The 21,726-nt window shown below is 41.9% G+C and overlaps 1 protein-coding gene across 1 annotated transcript; it reads left to right on the top strand.

Annotated features, from left to right (window-relative positions):
• Positions 1-4,480: 4,480 nt before the first annotated feature.
• Positions 4,481-20,702, top strand: LOC128304006 (photoreceptor-specific nuclear receptor-like). The gene is made up of 12 exons (XM_053041120.1): positions 4,481-4,547; positions 6,450-6,581; positions 6,671-6,899; positions 11,168-11,271; positions 13,520-13,579; positions 14,591-14,705; positions 14,907-15,481; positions 17,801-17,901; positions 19,880-19,990; positions 20,061-20,210; positions 20,286-20,450; positions 20,520-20,702. Exons 1-12 carry the CDS (start codon positions 4,481-4,483, stop codon positions 20,700-20,702), a joined length of 1,992 nt encoding a protein of 663 aa, XP_052897080.1.
• Positions 20,703-21,726: the final 1,024 nt, after the last annotated feature.

Here is a 21,726-nt window from a genome sequence, read left to right as displayed (position 1 = left end):
AGCAAAACAAGCGCGAGGAAAGATTAAGTAGTATTAGGGGTTAGATTTATAATGTTTCCCGTTCGGTATCTCTTGCAATGGGAACGGGAATAAATGGGTTCAAGAGTGAATTTACATCTGCCATCAACCATCCGCGTGGGGTTCGTGTTCGAATGATAATGCTTTTTGGTTCCGCCATTGGATGTAATTAGTTAAAGACACTTTGGAAAACCGGAAATTTATTCATCTTTCAATGCGTGAAATATCGAAATATCAACATATTTGGATGCTCTTAGTTCGTCGAAGTGTTGAAGAATACGAACAAACTTATTGTTGACGTTTCTGTTTATTTCGGAGCAGTAATGGCCGTACCACTGATTTAACGGTCAGTTCAAACTGAATCAACAACCGGTCGGGAGGAAAAAAGTCATCAAAATCCTCCATCACACAAGAACAATTGAAAAGAAATCGCAATAAACTGAAACCGCGTCGATTAATTTTCCAGTCCATTTGTGGGCTCATCGCGAATGGCCGGCGTCCCACGTTCGCATGCTGAGCATTCGATCTCAATAATGGTCATCATTGCACGAATAAAACGTATGTGGGCCGCGAGCCGCAAGACTGCACGTTTCGATCGTGTTTTGCATCGGACGGTCTCTTCAGACTCTTTCAACGGCCACCGTCAGCAGCATGATGATTGCCGTTAATCAGTTTATCGACGATGCAGCAAACCCAATTACGAAGTCTGCTGCCAAGCCTCGGAGGTCCGGTGCAAATGGCATCAGTTATCAGGTGTCTCCGGTCCGCAAATTACACATGTCCGTTCAATCCGCACGGCACGGATTTCAAAGTGCAATCGATTGTTCTTTGAACAACCGCCGTGCCGAAAGAGTAGCAGTAAAAAATCAATCTGCAAGCTGCAAGTCGACAGAATGCAAGTGCAACACGATGTCCAATAGAGTCACGTCCTGGTGGACCATTTTCGTTCGACTTGCAGGCCTGGCTGTCGGCGTTCAGCCGAACGACACGAACGACAATTGACGCCGATTCTCCCTGAACTCTTTTTGATTTTGAAGCTATATCTCAAAGACCAACGGACAGACGGAGCCTTTGCAAATAAGTGGCATGCGAAAAAAAGTCATTAAACAACAAACAAAAAACTCGACCTTCCGAAAAGCACAAGAACGAAGGAGAAATTGAGTTTATTTTAGTGAAAAATCAATACATCAACACAAAAAGAGTAAAACGCTAAATGACTGACCGCATTCGAGAGAATGGATTGGATGGATCGATAAGGGATCCAATGAGCAACCCATTTTGCAAGTGGGCTGAGGATGGACCGCTGACTCTTGTTCGGTGATTGTGGGCCTTTTGCGTCATCGAACACATGGAAGTGTTGGCGGACAGGAAAGGGTCTGATAACGACTAGAAATCAGTTCAATCCACTTCCAACCGAACCGAACCGAACCGAACGAATGCCAGCAAGAGGTTTTCCATTTTGGAAAAGAGAAAAACGGAAAGTAAAATAAAACGGGGCTCAGTAAACAATCAAGACCCGCAAGACCCACATCCCGTGCAATGTTGAATATTTATGCTTTGCTTTTTCGATCTATGTTTAACCTTACTAACCGCCCCGCTCCAACGGTTTTATGTGCTGCTGGTGCCACATTGAACAGCAACTGTCGCACGAAATCCCACTTTATGGTGTTAGGCTTTTGGTAGATACATAAGCTGACTTTTTGTATCGTTCTTGCTCTCTTGCACGAACCCGCAGCAAGCGCCGGCAGTGGTTTTCCACCGTGAAAGACGAACAAAGCGCGATTCGATTTTCCCTTGGCGAGCAAAATGAGTGCGCTCGTTGCGTATGCTCCGCCTACTTTGAGAGGCGTGTCTGCACCAGCCATAGCGCGAAACATGACGGCGATCCAACACACTGAACGATCCACTGACAAGAAACCCAAGAGACGCAGGAGATGTACGCTGCGGAGTGTGCAAACCCAGGAAAAAGCGCCTGTCATAGTTCAGCTGACTACTCGCATCCTTCTCCTTCTTCTGCAGTCATCCTCTAGCCACTCCACGTCCTGCATCTGCTCAACAGAACCCCAAATGGCGACGACTCATCCGCAAACCCGAGAAACTGGGAACACAACTTCACTTTCTTCGTGTGAGACTCTTTCGCTCGCATGCATGCACAATCTTCTCATCGCTTCGAGTTGAGGAGAGAATACACTGACACTGGGCCCAACACACCGAGAAATGGCATGCGCATAACCCTTCGCACTGTGATGGCCGGTGGCAAGATGACATCATGGGAAAAGCAAAATGTACAGAGTAAAAGCCGTGCTGCTGCTTGCTGGAATAAGGCCGAACGTGAAGCGGTAGCGGACAGCGGACCAAAAGACGGCACTTCTACGTTAGTAATAAATGTCATCGTAGTACACTCACCGTGACTGTGTGGTGGACAGATATTCGCGCCGTCACAAACAATGAAAAAAGTATTTTATGTATACACAGTTGATGGTGCGTTGCAGGAGTCCAGATGTTTGGGAAGCGGAATGAACCGGATTCATCGATCAACATTGTGGCAGAACTACGACAGTATCTACGGCTACTGCCAAGCGTTCACTTTACAGTGACGAATAAAGGATGGGTCAGATAGGATTTGTTAGTCGAAGTTTTGTATGGAGCAAGAGTTGTTCTGGTTTCTAGAGGGTCTGATCATCCTATTTATTTTTACTAATATATCGCGACTTTCTTCATGCAGTTTTCAATAAAGTTCTACAAGTTATTAGAGCCCAACGTCTGTCTAGCAGTGTACTTAGAAACATTCCAAAGTACATACAAATTAATAAAGTGTTGTTATGGAATTGACTTAGTGGTAAGAAATAACATCTAACTACTAAACTCATTGAGCGACTGAGTATTTTATGAAATATCAACAAAGAAAAGTAAATAATTATAAACCCATCTGGGATAACAGCTTAGTTGACACGATTTTTTGTAATATAATGTATGATGACTTTAGTTAAACTTAATACAACAAACATTATTACCGCACAGTCACAAACAATTCGGAGGTCACTGTCACAGTTCCCGTCATACTCGTGATCGACTAAGCCCTCTGCAAAACACTCACTTGCATCGTATGATGTCGTGTTCACTTGGCCTTTAGTCTGTACCGAGGGTTTGTTCGCCCGACACAGCTCCACAGTGAACAGATCTCGGGAGATGGAAAATAGCGAGCAAGCGAGAGCGATAACGGCCAACAAAAAGCAACAATATCGCTACCGTTTGATGTAGCCCTGCATTCGGATGGTCTGACTGGCGCAGTGTTAGCAGGCAGAGTGAGCGAAAGAACCCTCGACGTGAACGGAAACACAGAGCCAGAGAGACTACCGTAGCATCCTCCCAGCGAAGTTCGCGAGGGGTGGAAAACGTTTACCGCCAGTACTCCTGGCCGACGTCTCGCTTTTCACCGCGCTTTTCCGCGCGCACCATGTACATAAACGACCAATAAGGGAGGAGTTAGCTTAGGGCTTACAAGTGGCAAAGGTAACAAATGTGGACTTTCGACATCAAGAGAGGACGAATCATAGATTTCCGATTGCATGAATTTTCGCCCCGATCGTCAGTTGCTGTCAGCGAGAATACACGGGCAGCAGTAGCAGCCCGTCAGGCAGCAGCGCAAGCATCAGTGTGACGAGGCCTCGGTGTCGAAAGATTGGCAGTTGTGTCAACGGAACTGGCGAAGGTGCTGGCTGGTGTGTTCGGTGTGTTCGATTTGACGGAGTGATTTCTAGTAGCAGAACGAACGACAGTCGCCGAAGGTGTTGATGAGGCCCAGCGACATACCGTCGGATGAACGCATTGTGTTATTGTCGAACGGGGCAGTTTTGTGAAGACACCACGCATCAAAGAATCGAAGTGACAAAGTGCCGAAGCAATTTCGACGACAAAAAATACGTTGTGCAATAAAAAAAACAATTGTCGCAAATCGTACTGTTTGTTGCTCCGAGGTGTGCAATTGCAGTTTTTGCATGTTGCTGTGAGTGCATTGGTCGGTTTGAGCGTGTCGGAAGTTAATTGGGTTTCGAACAGAACTCAGAATGTTCCCGCACTACTGACAGCGTGCGATACGGGTTCTGGTGGCTCTGGAAGTACGTGAGATTCCGTAGCCTACGGTAGTTTTTATTTCAATACGCGTGATATGCCTTTTTGTGGAGGAAGCAAGACCTTTTAGCAAATCAGTGCAGTAAACGAATGTTCGTTTGATAGTGAAAAGTGTCGCTAAGCCTTCCGAATCCGCTTCTGAAGCCACATTTGACAGCATGGATTAATAGACTGTTAGCGAATACACTCGTGAAGTTGCGTACTGTTCTTCCACGCACTTGGAAATCATACAACCGCGAACGAGACTTGTCTAATCATCTACGCCAAGAGTCAATGGGATGCTGATAGGAGCACATCCGTCGGGACAGAGCTTTTGTGCAAGTGGTTTTGGATGTTTCGGTTCAGCAAGAAAAACGGTAACATGGACAGCTCGACCGTACTGCAGGATAACAAGAGTGGTAAGTAAGCTAAACGGAGGCTATTGATGACGAAAGGTAATCGATTATCGACATTGCAAACTCTGTGAATAAAAATAATTCAGTTTCAAAAGTGTATTTACTACAGTTTGGATGGGATTTATTATTTAAATTAAAGTATCATTTAGCAATGTGAATTGAGGGTATGAAATAAGTGTATTGTACAAGATGTTCTACATAAATGAAATAGTCGCGCCTCAGCTATCGGTTCGTCGGTAATGAGCGTTTATTGGATCTCATTGTAAAGAATAAAGTTAATTGGATACAATACGCTAGAAAAATTTGCATATTGTTTAAGAACAAGAGCTCAAAGTAATATCAAAAGATAAATGAGATGAAAAGCTTGATTAGCGCAAGAAAAATTTTGAAATATCTTGAAGCACTTGAGCACGAAATAAATATATGAAACAAATTCATTAAAAGACAAACAAGATCGATATTTTATCAAACTAAATATGCTTGTTTAGGAATTTCGGTGTTGTTTAATAACTTTTTTTGATGAAAAGTAAGTTAATCAAATTTAAGCAATTTCTCATACATCAGCTCAACGTTTCCTGAATTTCAAGAAAAAAATGTTTAAAGATTGTAAACCATGCGTCGATTTGACAACCACCAACATTGAACAAAATCAAACTGTAAATGATCATCGTACAACCTCGAAATAAGAGTCTCAACCACTCCATTCGACTTCGGTAGCAACACTGTTACCAACTGTCACGGCGACGAGATGATGACAAGTAATTCCACAGTTCTGATGTCATCCAACAGCGTATTGATTCAGTTGTTGTTGGTTTTTTTGAGATGCTCAAAGCTGCTTCGTGCTTTAGGAATTTCGAAATAAAGACCTCTGAAAGGTTCACTCGTTCTTGTGGATCTTTGTTGAATCAACGCTTGGATCGCACTTCGAGAGCTGATGCGTGTTTAAATATCGCTGGAACATTGTTGAACAAGGAGCGCATAGTTGAGCCCCCATTCGGCAAAAGTGAACCGCTACAAAAAAGATGATCTGGTCTTGTGTCGATTGTCTCGCCATTGAGCAGGATGTTAATTTTACGCGGTGACTTTGTTCGTCTGTCATAACTCGATGGTGGGCCTCTGAATGGGAGCGAACGGCTTGTTGTTACAGATGTTCTAAAGATGAGTTGCAAATTTGAAATTCCTCCTAAGCTAGAGACAATGTGACGATACATGAAGTGAAGTGTTGAAACCAAAATGGTTTCCTCTGTTCTCATTGAAGGCGAAAAGAATTCACGCGGAGTCGACGGTGTTAGCTTCTGCTTGGTGGCAGACGTAATTGATTAGCATTCCGTGATGGCAGTCGCGTTTCTTAAGCAAGTGGGTATGGGTAAGAGTTTGATCTACATTCAATCGCATTAAAATTAGATTGAGGACTCTACATTGCATCACAATTAAGGTGAGATTGGTTTACAAATTAGTTGAGGACACTCGATAAGGTCGAACGTGATAAACAATGTTTGTGAAATCATACTCAAGTAATGAGATTTTTCCAGAAGCCACGTATAACACCACCACAAAGTAACCGTGTCTGTTTGGGAATTGACCGCTGAATAAACAGCAGTTAATTTCTTATTCGTAGCGGAAGACGTTTCGGTGTGGTGCTCTTGAAGCGGCGTAAGGGTATGCGAGAGATGTGTGTTTGTTAACTGCCCGATCCACTGTTTGTTGAGTCGAGTAAGATGGCTGCTGGGCCGCAGTAAGTTGGAGGTGATGTGTCGAGGTCAGGCTGGGAGGAGAGGAACAGAAGTATCTGGGCAAATAAACGAGTAGAGATGATAATTAAGGATACACGAGGTAGAGCGGTGTTATTCGTACAAGACACAAGAGGTGCTGATCGCGATCATTCCCGAATGGCTTTCATTTCAGGATTCAGTAAAGGTTCTATCGCGGAGTTCTACGATAAACTTGAGAAGGATGATGGAGGTCGAACGTTCGGCATTGATGATGCTACTCACGGAGGACTAGCCCGCATGGAGAATGGAATGTCCGGGAAAGGAGGTGAGATTGAGTGTGGTGTCAGTGCATTCTGTGTAAAATGGCCAAGATTGTAATTCATAACTTTATTGGATTCTCACTCTCGTCCACAGAACACCGAGGCTCGCCCATTTCGTGTTATTCACCTCAGAATCGACTGTTACCGTGGCCTCCCCAGCATGTAAACGAGAGTTCGAGTTCCTCAGCCAGGAAGGCTCAGAACCTCGGTCTGATTTGCGTCGTATGTGGAGATACGAGCTCCGGAAAGCATTACGGCATATTGGCATGCAATGGATGCTCCGGGTTCTTCAAACGCAGTGTCCGGAGGAAATTGATTTATCGGTAAGTACAATTGCATAAAATGACTGTCAGAATGCGTCATAGGACAGGGTTTGATTGCTCAATCGGTACTTATATTTAATTTCAAACGTCATGGCGTTGTTCCTCAGTGTATATGAGTCTTTGAAAGACAAAGATGCGTTTTATATTTTTGGCCTAGGTGGTCCATTAAGTAAGAGTATTCCGTTGAATATTCATGCTTGACTAAGCTATGTTGTCATAAATTTATTCCACACCACCACAATCCGTCAAACAGAAATAATTTGTAGCCCTAATCCCGACACGCGTTTGTTATGTCGACATACATCATATTTGATGTTGGTGCTTTCGAAAGACAACAAACCATCCCGATTTCCTTCGCAAACACAATAATAGCTTTCCGATCAAAACACCTCCTCGTTAGCCGATAACAATCGAATCAAACAAAGGAGGAAAAGCGACACAGTGTGGTCCCTCAAGCTAATGCCTTCCGGCGAGGTCGCGTCGGGCAAACAAAATCTGGTAAATATTTACCACTGCCTCTACGAGAAGCACCCTCGTGTCCCTAGAATAGAAATGAGTTCCTGGTTTGGTTTTTTCTCTGTTGTTATTGCTCACCTCACCGTGCAGAGGAAAGGACTCACGCGCATTGGTGGCAGATTTCCAAGTGCGCCCGAGATGCTACAACTTAATCCCCGTATCAGTTTAACGTAAAAACCCCTCTCGGAATCAATGCACACCGCCAAGTTGGCGTGACTGATGACTGGTCGGATAGGAGTTGCAGCAGGGGTGCGCGTTGGTTGTTGTCGGTAGCGCCAGTGCGAGAGTGCCACTCAATAAATTAAATTCTAATTAATCAACAATTCACCCGGCACCCCTCGGAAACGGGTCCCAGGTCAAGTCGGGTAGTTGAAGTAGCAATAGTTTCCAGTTGTTCCCCGTAGACGACAGATTAGGCGGAAATCGATCAGATGTTACCATTCAATTGTGTCCGGGATGATGCCGCCGAATGCGTGGTGAAGTTAATGCACTTTACTCTTGGGTACGATTGACAATGACCAGCGTGAAGAATATGTGGCATATTTAATAAAGGGAAGACCAGCACACAAAAAACGGTCCCTAGCTCTTTCGCTGGGTGTAAACTAGCACCAGTTGGTGTAGGATTTGTGCAAGGATTCACCACTGATCCTTTGCATCGAGGTTTCTGCCTTCTGTCAGGTTGGGTTTCGCTTCGTTGTCTACAATGCGCGAGGTATTAAAAGGAACCAGTTTTCGGACGTAGGGCGTTGCATGAGAAGATTACCCCGCCACTAAATGGTGTTATGATTAATTGATATTTCATGGTTTTAAAAGTCTGGTAAATTGTAAATCAAACATATGCTTCGGATGCCCAAGATTCAAGGTGTTTCCTTTTAAAGAAGACCTCAGCATGAAGGTTCTGATTCAAACACTTTGAAACTCTTTGGAGCCACAATTCAAGAGAGCTCTGAGGAAATCATGACAACGAAAGGTGAAGGCAGAACGTTGCGCCACAATGTCTCGAAAGAGTATGAAGTTTTCCGAAGTGCTATTACTTCAAAGTTTCCAATTTCGAAAGCAAATGGTGGTACCCGACGTCTTCCACCCCTGTCGATGGGTCTCGCTCAGCACATCTGGAGCAGATTTATGAGGCAACATAAAAAGCGAGAAAGCGTGGCTCCATTTTATCATCGCGATATGAAAGCAAAGGACGATAGCTACCAAGGGTGGTCCTGGTCCATTGTGACGTGTAATCTGCCTCATGTCCCAGTGTCGCATAAACTCGATCGACTTTTCCACCTGAGCCCTGGTAGTGCTGGAATCGTCCGGGGAATCGGGCCTCCAGCAGCAAGAACATTATCATTTTTCGGAGCTTTGGTTCCATAAATCACACAAACCCGTAATCCCGCTGTAATCCGTGGCCAACTCAGGGGAGCTGTGGAATATAGCAAACAGAGTGGACTCAAATTTTGATTCAACGTTTTGATATTTGTGGTGCGCTGAGCATGCGTTTCGTTGATAGATATGTAGTCGTATCGAGTGTTTAGCTTGATAGTGTCAAGAGTGAGAGACGTGACGGCTCGATACAAATGGACGGAAAGGGTTTTCGAAGTAGAGGATGGACGGTACAGTTGATACTCGCAGAAGTTTATTCGTCAGTGTCAGTGAAATGAAGCCGTCGGGGAGCCATTAGATCTACTGCATGTCTGCTGTTGGCCAATGATTGGAGTGACGGGTATGAACGAAGTTTAATATTCAAACAGGCTATTTTGCCATAACGAACGTGTATATAAACAAACGATTTATTGTGCATTTTGCACAAAATGGTAGGTTTAAAGAGTAAGATCAAAGGGGTGGATGAGATTCAGTGAATGTATTTCGCCACAATAGATTTGAACTGTAACCGCACTGTTGAGAAGACGACAGCTTTGGGGTTTGAAGGGTCATTTCACAGTACTTTCGTGGAGGGAATAAAAAGTGACAAATGAATATCAACTGAGAAGGAGATCTGATATCAGAGATGATTCTGCAGGTATCACAGATGCTTTTGACCGATCGAGGATTAAACGTCTTTCTCCTACGGTTTGATGGTTGTGTCTCAGGGGAACGATTGAAGTTTTTCTGAAAATACACTTGACCAAATGGGACCAAGAATGGAGAATTTTCGACCACGGCGTATTTGATGCTCATCGGAGAGGAGGATAATTTTTCATTGTTTGTGAGATGATAGGAGATTTAAACGCTATTTACCGGTAATGGATGGGGAAGTTACTAAATTAAAATTATAAGGGGGAATAAATATATCGTATTAAACCCAGGTGAAGTAACCTTCGTTTGAATGATTTAGTTCATCGAATGAATATATTCACCGGAGTATTGTGAACAGTTTTTGATTGTTCTTAAATACTGTATAAATTTTCTTTAATTTATCTCATTGGCGAATTCAGAACAATTACTTTTTAGACTGTATTATATTCTCATTGTAGTTTTGTTTTCTTATTTGAAACTAAACTTTACAATGAATTTTAGAATGTAATAGTGCCATGCGATCATATAAACACAAATTAATGTCAATACAGTTTCATTTAACAAAATAAGAAAATATTGCAATCAAAAGCTACGCATTGAAATGTAATTCGTATCGTTCGCATCTAATATACTAGCTCTAGTCCGAAAAATCAAAAGCACTATGTCCACAATTGTGGAAATTAAACCCAAATTCTATTTTTTGTTCACTTTGTGCCTGATTGTATCCACCATTTTGTTGTCTGCCTGTAGTCGAACGGCAAGGATCGAACATTTCATGAACGATGGAGGCCAACACTTGCAAAGCGTATTTGATCACTCTCTATCACCTCGCCACACCAGCCAACACTTAATCCGCTCAAAAAAGGCAAAGGCATCAGCTGGGACCTTCGACTGTGCGTTGGTTTGATGTTCCCCAGGATCGACCAGTGTTCATTGTATTCAATTTATTGGAAAGAAAATTGTGTTTTCGCATTTCCACTTTGGCACATTGAACTTTGCATGGTCGTCGTCCGTCCTTCGTTTCTATCGTCAGTCCCTCCCGAGTGGAGCATTAGGCAGTACGAGTGAACGTTTGGCGTACGGACGACTCATGCCAACAGTTCAATTTCAATGAACAGCCCTTTTTTGGTGGCATTCTGTCTAATGAGATTTAGAATACTCCGAAATGCCAGGATGCGTGTTGATTTGGAGGAACGTTGATTCGAGTGTTCGATGGGACGTTGTAGGGATGCCAGGCCACCAAAATGCAAAGAGTTGATCCGGTATTAAACATTCTTTTGTTCAAACGGAGGAACTCTGAGAGAGTACTTGTAATTCTGTTCATTTAGAATGGTAAAGGAAGAGCATCATACAGACAGGAGGGTTGCTGTGCGAGAGGATAGATGCGAATAGGTGCGTATCTTTGCATTTGCCTTGGTTGCTCCCTGGAAGGGCTATAATCGCTGCACGCTTGGTGACTGTGAAGTTGTGTGGGCTTGTGGCTTTAACACGAAAATAACAGTGTCATGGGGTCACATATGTCACGAAAACTGTTCAGTTTCTGGACCATCGTGGCATGGTGTTGCTTCTACCAATGAGTTTGAATTACAGTACGTTGGTGCATTTAATCTGATGGTGTTAAGTGTTGGTCACGATTTTAATCCTCATCGGTACGCAGAGTTCAGAGGTTTTAGATACCAAGGACAGTATTAATTGTAGGCGTATAATCCAATGAGCTAATGTGTACATGGTTTTCGTCATTACAGATGCCAGGCTGGAACGGGAAGCTGCACAGTGGATAAGGCGCACAGGAATCAGTGCCAAGCATGCCGATTGAAAAAATGCCTTACGATGGGAATGAACAAAGATGGTAAGTTTGTAGCAAACGGTATCATTTTATGCAACATATTTGGTCCGAGTATTTTATAAGGCTAATTGACAAATGTTGGGATGTATTATGTACCTTTCAACGATAAAGCTATTCTGTTCACTTTGTTGTGTTAGGAAACTTGAATACTTTGGGTTTAAATTGGCTTTGAAACCCTTTGAATTTATGACATACAGATCGTGTAATGAAAATCTTAAACAACATGCAATTTGGTTATCTATAAAACTTCACAGATACAATGTTGAAAACTTTAAGTGTTAATCGATATTGATGCTACTGTATTTGCGATATCAATTTCTGCTTTAACATCATAGCTAAGCTACTCTAAAACAAGCTTTCAATACTTTTTCTTTGAGTTTGGAAAAGCGCTATACTGAATAAACCTTCTCATTTTTAATGCGCTTAGCTGGAAACCAATCAAATGGTACTAGAAACGTAGCTTATAAACTCCAAAATATCCTTACTAATTGAGTTACCAAGCATTAGAGCAAATTCGTCAATCCGTCGTTCTTAAACGTGATGTCGTAGAACACTGGACATTGCAATTGAATTACGACCCCGTACGATTTCGCAATGCAAAATGCTTTGTACCTGTATTGACGCATAAAAAATGGTTTTTTGGGTGTGTGTGTGTGTGTGTGATCAATTTCAAATCCAGGCCAGACTACAACGACTTGCTGCGAATAGTTCAATCAAAAGCATTTAAGTTTGTGGTGAAAAAAACAATTGTCCTGTGGGAAAAGAAAACATTAGCATAGCGTTTAAACATAAGCTGAAGGCATTCACATACTAGAGCGCATTGCGCATCCATCGCTAATAATTGATTTGTATTCGCCTCGCCGGATATTTCAAACAAACGTTTTCATAATTGTACTTCACTCTTTGTCTACAATACAGGGAATGAAAATGGTGCATTTCTTGTTGCAAAAACTTTTGGAATGGATTGTTTAAAATGGTGATCATATTGCTGTTAAACTCCGTTGGCAAAGGGAATAAGAAACTGTTAGGCAAGCAATCTGTAAAACAATTCAAATTAGAGACACTTGAAAACATATCAACATTTAGATGAGCATTTTTAACACTAATGCAAACGGTAGACGAACGCAAAACTTGATTAGAGAGTTCTAAGCCATCTTTTTTATCTTAGTTGGTCTAATATAAAGTACAGGGCTGTGTATAATCAAATGCTAAAAAATGTTGCAATCCGTCAAAGGAAAAACTTGTTTCATGCTGTGATTGGAGATGATCAACATTGTTGTGGATGTCCTCCATCGTCACACCCGTTCCGGGGTGTTAATTTCGTGTGTGGCTGTGTGTTGTTTCGTTTGCACACTTGGGTGATGTAAATTTTACAAGACACGTGCGCGGTTTCATCCTCCCGCAGCTGCCAACCGAAGGTCGTACCATGTTGAAACAAGCTCACAAGGTGCCCCCAGGGGTCCATCATCAGTTTGCTCATTAATGGTAGCATCAAAGTCGAGCGGCAATGGCGACTGATTACGCTCATGGCACACGCAAATGAGGCACAAAACTCGCACGAGTCGAATCACTCCGAAACACTTCCAATTGTTTCCGTAGTGAAGCTGCAAAACAACATTCGCGTGTAGTAAAGCTGAACCAATATTGGGCGTTATGAGGAAAGTGAGTTGTTACACTTGGCTACCTTTTGCTTGTTATTAAATACACATTACAAATTACGTTTTAAGAACTTGCAAATGATCCATCAAGAGAAACTGATAAGAACTGGAGAAATACTGGAACTCGGCTTACTGTAGGTCGACCAGAAAACAATCGGAAAAGATTATAACGCGAGAATGCCGCTCTAGACCCGGTTCTTTTCTGTCGGATGAAAGCTTCGGTAAGAAAATTGAAGAGATTGTTATGCAAGAAAGAATGTGTTGTGAGAAGGGAGCACCTGTTGATGGGAAGGCGACATTATCTGGCTGGGAAATTTGAAAAGAAATCTACTTGTTGATATTGGAACACGGTGGGTACTGGGTTATGAAGTTATGGTAAAATTGATTGCTAGTACAACGTTCACCGTTAAAATAATATCCACAGTTTTCTGAGCTTTTGGGATGAAGATATTGAATGTCAACTCTTGCTTTGCCTGCACAGCCTGAATGATTATTTGTAGTGCATTTTGAGCCAAATTGTTATCGTAACTGTGCTACTTTCGTGTTTGTATTTGTTTCTTTCTATCTCTCTTTTTCATCCCATGCATCAAAAGCAATACAGTGCATCGTAGGGAGTTTGAGGCAGCAGATGAAAAGAATTATTGACGTATTTGGTAACCACCGTCACCACCTGCTACTAACTTTACTGTTTTATGTTTTTTAATCCTCCCTCAGCGCACTAGGTTAGACAAACTGTCATACGGCCTTCCCTCCCCTTTTCATGCTTTGCTCAAGCGCCCCCGATGCAGGGCGAACCGTTTTGTATGTATGTTTATTCAAATGATCTCATACTTTCGATTTTCAGTAAAGCATCCATAACAAGCACCACCGATGGCCATCGTCGACCAAGGCCACTGATGCCACAGGTTCTCGAGGCCGGGACAAACTGATGGCACGCGTTCGCTGTGGCTTTCGGGAGGCGAATGACGTGAACAATGTTCTAATTATTTTTGTGTAACAAATTGGTTTGTCTTTCGGATGTGACGAGAGTGCTGAAGGAGGGTTGTGCTAACAAGACATCGCCGCACGGCATTTCGCTGTACGTGCGCGAGGTGTTTGCGGGTTGTATGAGCAATCATGTCAAAAGATCGGTTCCCGAAAAGGGTCGAGCTGTCGTTGTGAGAGTTCGTTTGCATAAAACGGTCGGGTTAGCGGTTTCCTCTGGGTTGTGGATCATTTAACCACAATTTGGAGGATCTCCTGCTGTCCCGAACGCCGTGGCTTGGCCACGTGCCGTGCCATGGTCGTATGTGGACACTTATGAGGTGTGAAAATGACAAGATCGTTGAAATGTTTAAGGGAAAAGAGGAAAAAAAGACTTCACGGGTTCTGTGCGAATGTTAATGAGGAGTTGAAACAACCAATGTTTGTAGCCCTACTGTTCCCAGAGAGTAACAAATTGTTCCGTTTACTTAACCAACTGCCAAAACGCACGCCCACGGCTGCAAATATGGCGAAATTAATTATGCATAAAAATGGTACCGACCTTCCCGACATGTCCCGGAGAGGATTTTTAAACGGTGCGAACCTTCATGGGTGATCCTTGCTTAACAATTAGCGAAAATCTTGTGCAAAAAGTTCTCACACGGTCTCGTGTCTGATGTGATTCCTTTATTTCGTTTCAGCCGTACAAAATGAGCGTCAACCACGAAATACAGCAACAATCCGACCGGAAGCGCTGCGGGATATGGAGCAGGGTCGGGCCCTGCGAGAAGCAGCCGTTGCCGTCGGAGTGTTTGGGTGAGAATGAATATTTTGTGTCAGAATTCCTCAATTGCATTACCGATGTGTATTTCAGAGTACCTGACGCTCTTATCAAAGGTTAATTTGATGTTCTTATTAGTTGGATCTGGAATACTATCCTACCCGCCTAGTCCAAGCCCTTGTTAGTAATTTTGAATATCGCACTGAACTGAAAACGTTTACATTCTCATCCTCCAGGCCTCCAGTTTCATTGGCACTACTTTCACCGTCGCGCTACGGTCCAAGCATCTTGCCAACACCCGCCTTACCGACCAGTCAATTTCTGCACCATCATAGCCAGGTGTCTTCGCTGGTAAATAGTCTCCCGCACCACCATCCCCACCATCCGCACCATGCCGCTATGCACGGTCTAGCGAATGGACTGTCGATGAATCTCAACGGTGTCGGCATGTCGGGACACAACGGAACGCCCGGCTTGATGCACTCGGCTGGAAATGGCTCCGATCGGGACCGAGACACTGTCGTTCCGATGAACAGCAGCAGTGGTGATAGCAACAACAACAAGAACCCTTCGTCTGGTTCCACCGAGAACCTCAATACAACGTCGTCCTCGAACCATTCGATGGCCGGCGATCAGTCACCGAGTGGGGCAGGTTCACCCGCGCACGGGACATCAGCGAATGGACTCGGAACAGGTGGATGTCCAACTGGCGGCTCGGGCATGAGTGCCGAGAAGCATCCCCAACACAGCTCCTCTTCGTGTGGATCGGCGAGTCCTATTCTGGAACAGGACAACATGAACGATAACGACGGTAAGTGTCTCGTGCGACTGTGAGCTCAATTTATTTGATGGAACTTTTATCACTTTTAATCACATTCGACTGTTGCGCAATCCGCATCCTTCCCGGATTTCATCTCGGGATCTCGAGAGAAAGTCATAAAATGATATAGTCATAATTTAATCGATTACTTCGCTGATCGGCGGGCATTGTGCAGGGAGATGGCATACGAGCTCTTCCGAAGGCTACGATTTTCGGTAAAATTAATTTGCCTAATGAGAGGTCGTACCACACAGTGGAACCAACGGATCGGCGCTAGGTGCAGAAGAGTTACCCCAGAGGACATAAAATAACTATTTGTCACTTTCTCGGGGTGGTTTAATATCGCATAAATAATTGTCCCTCGTAGCGTTTGTTGGATCGGGCGTCGGAACTAGTAGGCTTGGCGTGTGTGATGTGGCAGGGCGAGTCATACTTTGCTAAGAGGCTATGTATCGGGGTCGTACGATCCCTTCGCATAAAAGGGTAAACGAAGAGTGTGGTCAGAGATAGACTGGAAGTTCTGTGAGTTTCGTAAGCAAGGGAGGGTAGATCCGGTAAATCATTATGCTGTTATGCTAAATGATTCCGCCGTCTGGGAAAGGGATATCCGAGGATTATGCATAGTCAATGTTGTTTTGTCGTGATTTGTCCGAGTGCGCTGGACAATTATGATGAAAGTTATGATCACCACCCTACGGAATGAGAAATATATTTGCAGTGCCGAGCTATAGGGTATTCGAAAATTCATACAAAAATATGTTTGTTCGATTGTTTGGTAAGAGGAATACATTATATTTTATTAAAAATTTCCACTTGTTTAAAATGTTTTAATTTTTAACATCTACTTGTTGTTATGCATCTTGTTTGGGAGTTTTATGTTAACACTGCACATTAATTTCGTAATCATTTATTTACCATTCTATACTTAGTGTCAAAGAATCAATTAATTGATCGGGAAGGGAAAACATTGAGCAGCTAATTCATTCCATTAATCAATCACCTTCAAGCATTGGCACGTCAAACGTGAAAGTCTCAGATGTGCGATTGCAACTCCCGAAAGGCTTATTAATAGATGTATCATGAGAACCCGAACCGCCCAAAGTATGATCCTTTGGAATCGGCGCCACACGTCAGGGATTTTTCGTCGGTATGGAATAGCAATTCGTATTTTCGATTCCGAGGCACAAAAAACGAAAAAGGGATGCTAAAAAAAATCCGCAAAAGGTATAACTGCAACTGGTTTCTCTTGGGACATCGAGGCTTGCATTACTGTCACGTTTCGCGTGGTAACGGTTGTAAAATTAAAAGCAAAAAAAAAACAAACCGATCGTTGGTCCTTCGCGGCACGAGGGTTCGCGTGTCAATGGTGGTTGTTTTTTTTGTGTGTGACTCAAATGGAAGGGAAATCGAGCGAATTACAAAAGGCAGAAATCGTTGCAAGGGGCGCGGTAGATAAATTTACTTTTAAAACAGTTTGATGGAACTTTTTTCGATACGTTAAGTGTTTTTGTGATAGGTCCATGGGATGTTGAATCCTGGAGAAGCCAGAGAGAATCAGATTTTTGCGTTGATATATGATAAAACTTTATTTGGCAGTGTTAACCGATCGATTAGCACTAATGATAGCCAAACGATTAAAAACAATCAAATGTCTACTCTATGAAACCGTTATCTGACAGACGGTATTGGAAAATTGATATTTGATGTATTTGATATAACGATGAAGGATTCATTAGAATCCTTTTGAAACTGTAAAAATGGAATGAAATCTCCTGATTTGAAGAGTTTTTTTTTTGTTGGAAACGACTTTTGGACCAAAAGAAACCCCACCAGACGAATTTACTTCTAGCGTACAATCTAAACCATCATCTTTTCCTACATCCTTGTGATACATTTTGGATAGGGTAGCTTTTCATTTGATTGAATTTTTATTTTGCATTTACTTCGTAAAGACCTAATTTGCATATCGACCCCAGACGACCGATGACGTCTGTGGCGTATAAAAAAAACTAAACCAGATATTTTTTACCGATTTTACAAAAAAACCAGAGGTGTATTACGGACACATGGTGGTATAAAAAAAGGTTTCACTTTATTTATTTTATTTTTCACTGGTGCCATACGGACGGGGAGTGGTACGGAAAAGATCGTTTGTCAAATGGCATTGGTATTATAATCCGGTTGAATCCAAGTAGCAACTAAATGTACACATTTCTCGTCGGCATCATTTGTACGGGATTTGTGCTAGGTTGAGAAATTAAAGGATGGGCTTTGCTTAATAGTTGGTTCACCTGTTATCCTTCTCGGCAGATGATTCTATTGACGTTACCAATGACGAAGATACGGATCCGGCACAAAATAATAACACGATACCAAGCCTGATGAACCACCCATTTTATGGACAAGGACCTGTAAGTATAGCTTTTGATGTATTGAGTTTGTATATAGATATCGGTTTTTGTACTATGTATGTTCTTATAGTACTTAAAATAGCTCTTTTTTAATAATTTTATTTTGGGTTTTGAAACGGAAAATCTAAAATATCTCTTTGGTGTTCTCGCTTTGGTGAAATTATGAGGGATTTTCCATACCTAACAGGTGGGCTGATAATTGTTTGGCCTAACACATTTATCGCGCTAGAAGATTTTTATCCGTATCATTTTTAGTTTGTACCAACCTTCAAACGAGTTCAGTCAAAATTTGTCAGCACTCGGGCCATAACCTAATGAGCTAGAGCATTTTGTGTGACGCAACTTTTGTGCTTTGAGTAATCATGGAAAAGAAGGAATTTCGCGTGATGATAAAATATTAGTTTTTGAAGGGGAAACATATAGTTAAAGCCAAAAATTGGCTTGATGAAGAGTTTTCGGACTCTGCTCTACCAAAATCAACCATCAGATATTGGTATGCTAAATTTAAAAGTAGTAAAATGAGCCCTAAGGTCGGTGAACACAGTGGAAGCCCAAAAGAGGTGGTTACAGAAGAAAACATTAAAAAAAATCACAAAATTATTAAGAACACCCATAATGTGAAGCTGATCGAGATAGCTGACACCCTAAAGATGTCTAAGGAACGTGTTGGACATATCGTTCACTAGTATTTGGATATGAGATAGCCCTGTGCAAAATGGCTGCCGCGCGAGCTCACATTTGAACAACAACGATTTGATGATCCCGTGCAGTGTTTGTAGCTGTTTAAGCGAAATAAATCCGAGTTTTTGCGTCAGTATGTTACCATGGATGAGTCTTGGCTTCTCCACTTCACTCCAAAGTCCAATAGACAGTCATCCGAGTGGACTGGACGCGATGAACTTGCTCCAAAGCGGGGCTAAACGCAACAATCAGCTGGCAAGGTTATGGTGTCAATTTTTTGGGATTCGCAAGGAATAATCTTCATCGATTATCTTGAGAAAGAAAAAACCATTAACAGCAACTACTATTTCAAGTTATTGGAGCGATTGAAGGACGAAATCGCCAAAAAACGGCCGCATTTGAAGAAAAAAAAGTTTTGTTTCGTCAAGACAACGCACCGTGCAACAAATCAGTGAAAACAATGGCAAAAATTCATGAAATAGGCCACGAAATTCTTCGCCACCCACAGTATTTCGTAGATCTGGCTCTCAGTGACTAACTCCATTTCTCAGATCCCAAAAGGATGTCCTCTGAGAAGAAATTTTCGTCGGATAAAGAGGTGATCGCCGAAACAAAGACGTTTTTTGAGGCAAGGTGCAAATATTACTATAAAAATGGTATCGAAAAATTGAAAGACCGCTATAATTGGTGAATCATCCTTGAAGGGACGTAAGTTGAATACAAAAAAAAAATTTGGCCAAAAAAAAGTGTTTTACTGTCATAGGCCAAACAATTATCAGCCCACCTGTTATAATACACAATACATATATGAAATTACGTTCTATATAGTACATTGACTCTAGCATTTTTTTTAAAATTAAAGTATTGTAACATCTCAAACTCATAGCTAATGTTTAATGTAAACTATGCTTAAATTATGCACAATTCATTTCAATGTTTTGAGAAAAGGGAAATGAGCTTGTAATACTTGTTGTTAAGATTTACTACGGTTTTATAAAGTTCTGAACATATATAAAATAAAGTAATAAAGTAAAGTAAATAAATAATTAAATAAATATATAAATATATATAAAGCTCTGATATATATGTTAAATTTAAGATGTTTGGAAACTTTTCATTGTTTTGAACAAATTATTAAAATCTGCTGGTCATATAATTATGTTAACCACGGTATAATGGGAAGAATATACGAATATTAATAATTAATTATTAATTATTAGAAAATCACTTCTAAGAAATATCTTAATTTAAAATATTAAATAACAAACAATAACATACTTTACAATGGTTGTTGCAGATGTTCAACTTTCAAGAAACCATTTATGAAACCAGTGCACGACTGCTTTTTATGGCCGTCAAATGGGCCAAGAATCTTCCCAGCTTCGCTAGCCTTACGTTTCGGGATCAGGTGAGCGATTTCAGCAATAAACCTGGTAACGCTTGATGCTCATTATGGATGTTGCATTCAATTTTCGCAGGTCATCTTGCTGGAAGAGTCTTGGGCGGAACTGTTTCTGCTGAACGCCATCCAATGGTGTATGCCGATTGACACGACTGCATGCACGTTGTTCTCATTGAACGAACATTGTAATAGCGCAAACAATTCTGGATTCTTTAAACCGGGACAGGTACGTGCAAAGGAGTTTCCTAACATGGCGCCCTCTGAGAAAATTCTGCAAATGATAATTTTTATTCCTTTCCAGTTGGCTCAAGACTTACGGATTCTTAACGACACACTCTGTCGATTTAAATCGGTGCTCGTAGATCCGGCTGAATTCGCTTGCATGAAAGCCATCGTGTTGTTTCGTTCAGAGGCGCGAGGTCTTAAAGATCCGGTACAGATTGAAAACCTGCAAGATCAGGCACAGGTAAGCACACCCGCAAAGTACTATAGAAGGCTTAACAGTAATTTAAACCTCATTACACCTCTCTCTTAGGTAATGTTGGCTCAACACTCACGAACACAATTCCCCGGACAGATCGCACGCTTCGGACGGTTGCTGTTGATGTTACCTTTGTTGCGTGCGGTCAACTCCCACAAAATAGAGTCGATCTATTTTCAGAAAACAATCGGAAATACGCCGATGGAAAAGGTGCTTTGTGATATGTACAAAAATTAACTTCTCCCGAACGTTCGTTTGTTCGGTGCGGGATGGTGCAAAGGGTTGGCAGCGTTTAGCATAGGGGAAAAAATGCTAGATCGAATTTGAAGCACAACCATAGGTAGGTGAAAGGGAAAAGTCTAGCCAGGAATGATAGATTTTCAAAATGCCTAATTTTACTATTCTGCTCTAAATTAAATCGAAAGAAAGGCGTCAGTTCACACCTATTCTCCCACAGATAATTTAAAATCGCGTATGAATTCGTAATCAGTATGCAGTAAATGTCGTATTCGTGCGCTTAATGGAAACAAATTTACGTGACCGCATTGGTCCACTGGTTCGGGATTGGAGTGTAGATGCATTTACATTTTATTAGAGTGCCTGTCGGGAAACTAATATGGACAGATAAAAGCGGTCAACATTTGCTACCGTAAATGGAACTGATTAGAGCGGCGATCGAGAGGAACATATTAGAAACAAACAGCCGAACAGTAAACCTCGTGTTAATAGTGCGACAAATATTCTGTTTCCATTACTCATCTGCTACCAGCACGTACGCATGTGGCCGTGCTGTGAAATCGCACCTTCCGAATGAATAGCGCTGGTAATTTGTAATTAAGCTGAAAAACCACCAAATCGAATAATAATTATGTGAGACAAATGCTCTGTACGGTGTGGTCCGGCAATAGATTTTGGCCAATGGGATGATGTAGATGTAGCGCGCTGTTTTGTGACTAAATTGGTGGCAGCATGTAGAACGAAGTAAGAGGCTTGGTTTTTATGTACGCATTTTCAAATTAGAATTTATTTAGGAGCACAGAAACTCCATTGTTCAAAGGCATAGGCGTATAAAGCATAAGGAGTAATTATTATTCAGGTATCTATTGTGGAACATTCTTTCTATTGGTTTCGTATGTGCACCGGCGTAGCTTCAATGAATGCAATTGTATGTATTTTAAAGTAAACAAATAAATAATAAATAATTGTTTAACTAATTGAAATAGTTTTATATTGGTGTTAGACATTGTTCGGATGATTTTCG

The sequence above is a fragment of the Anopheles moucheti genome, chromosome 3 (assembly GCF_943734755.1).
Source record: "Anopheles moucheti chromosome 3, idAnoMoucSN_F20_07, whole genome shotgun sequence".
Classification (NCBI taxonomy): domain Eukaryota; kingdom Metazoa; phylum Arthropoda; class Insecta; order Diptera; family Culicidae; genus Anopheles; species Anopheles moucheti.
The sequence above is the reverse complement of the archived record's forward strand: the minus strand, read 5'-3'. Positions and strand labels throughout refer to the sequence as shown.

Bases quoted from the DNA above. Each gene is read 5' to 3' on its own strand.
- LOC128304006 (XM_053041120.1), top strand. From the start codon at position 4,481: ATGTTTCGGTTCAGCAAGAAAAACGGTAACATGGACAGCTCGACCGTA. The intron at 6,582-6,670 runs GTGAGATTGAGT...TCTCGTCCACAG, and splicing joins TGGAATGTCCGGGAAAGGAG to AACACCGAGGCTCGCCCATT. The intron at 11,272-13,519 runs GTAAGTTTGTAG...ATGCATCAAAAG, and splicing joins GATGGGAATGAACAAAGATG to CAATACAGTGCATCGTAGGG.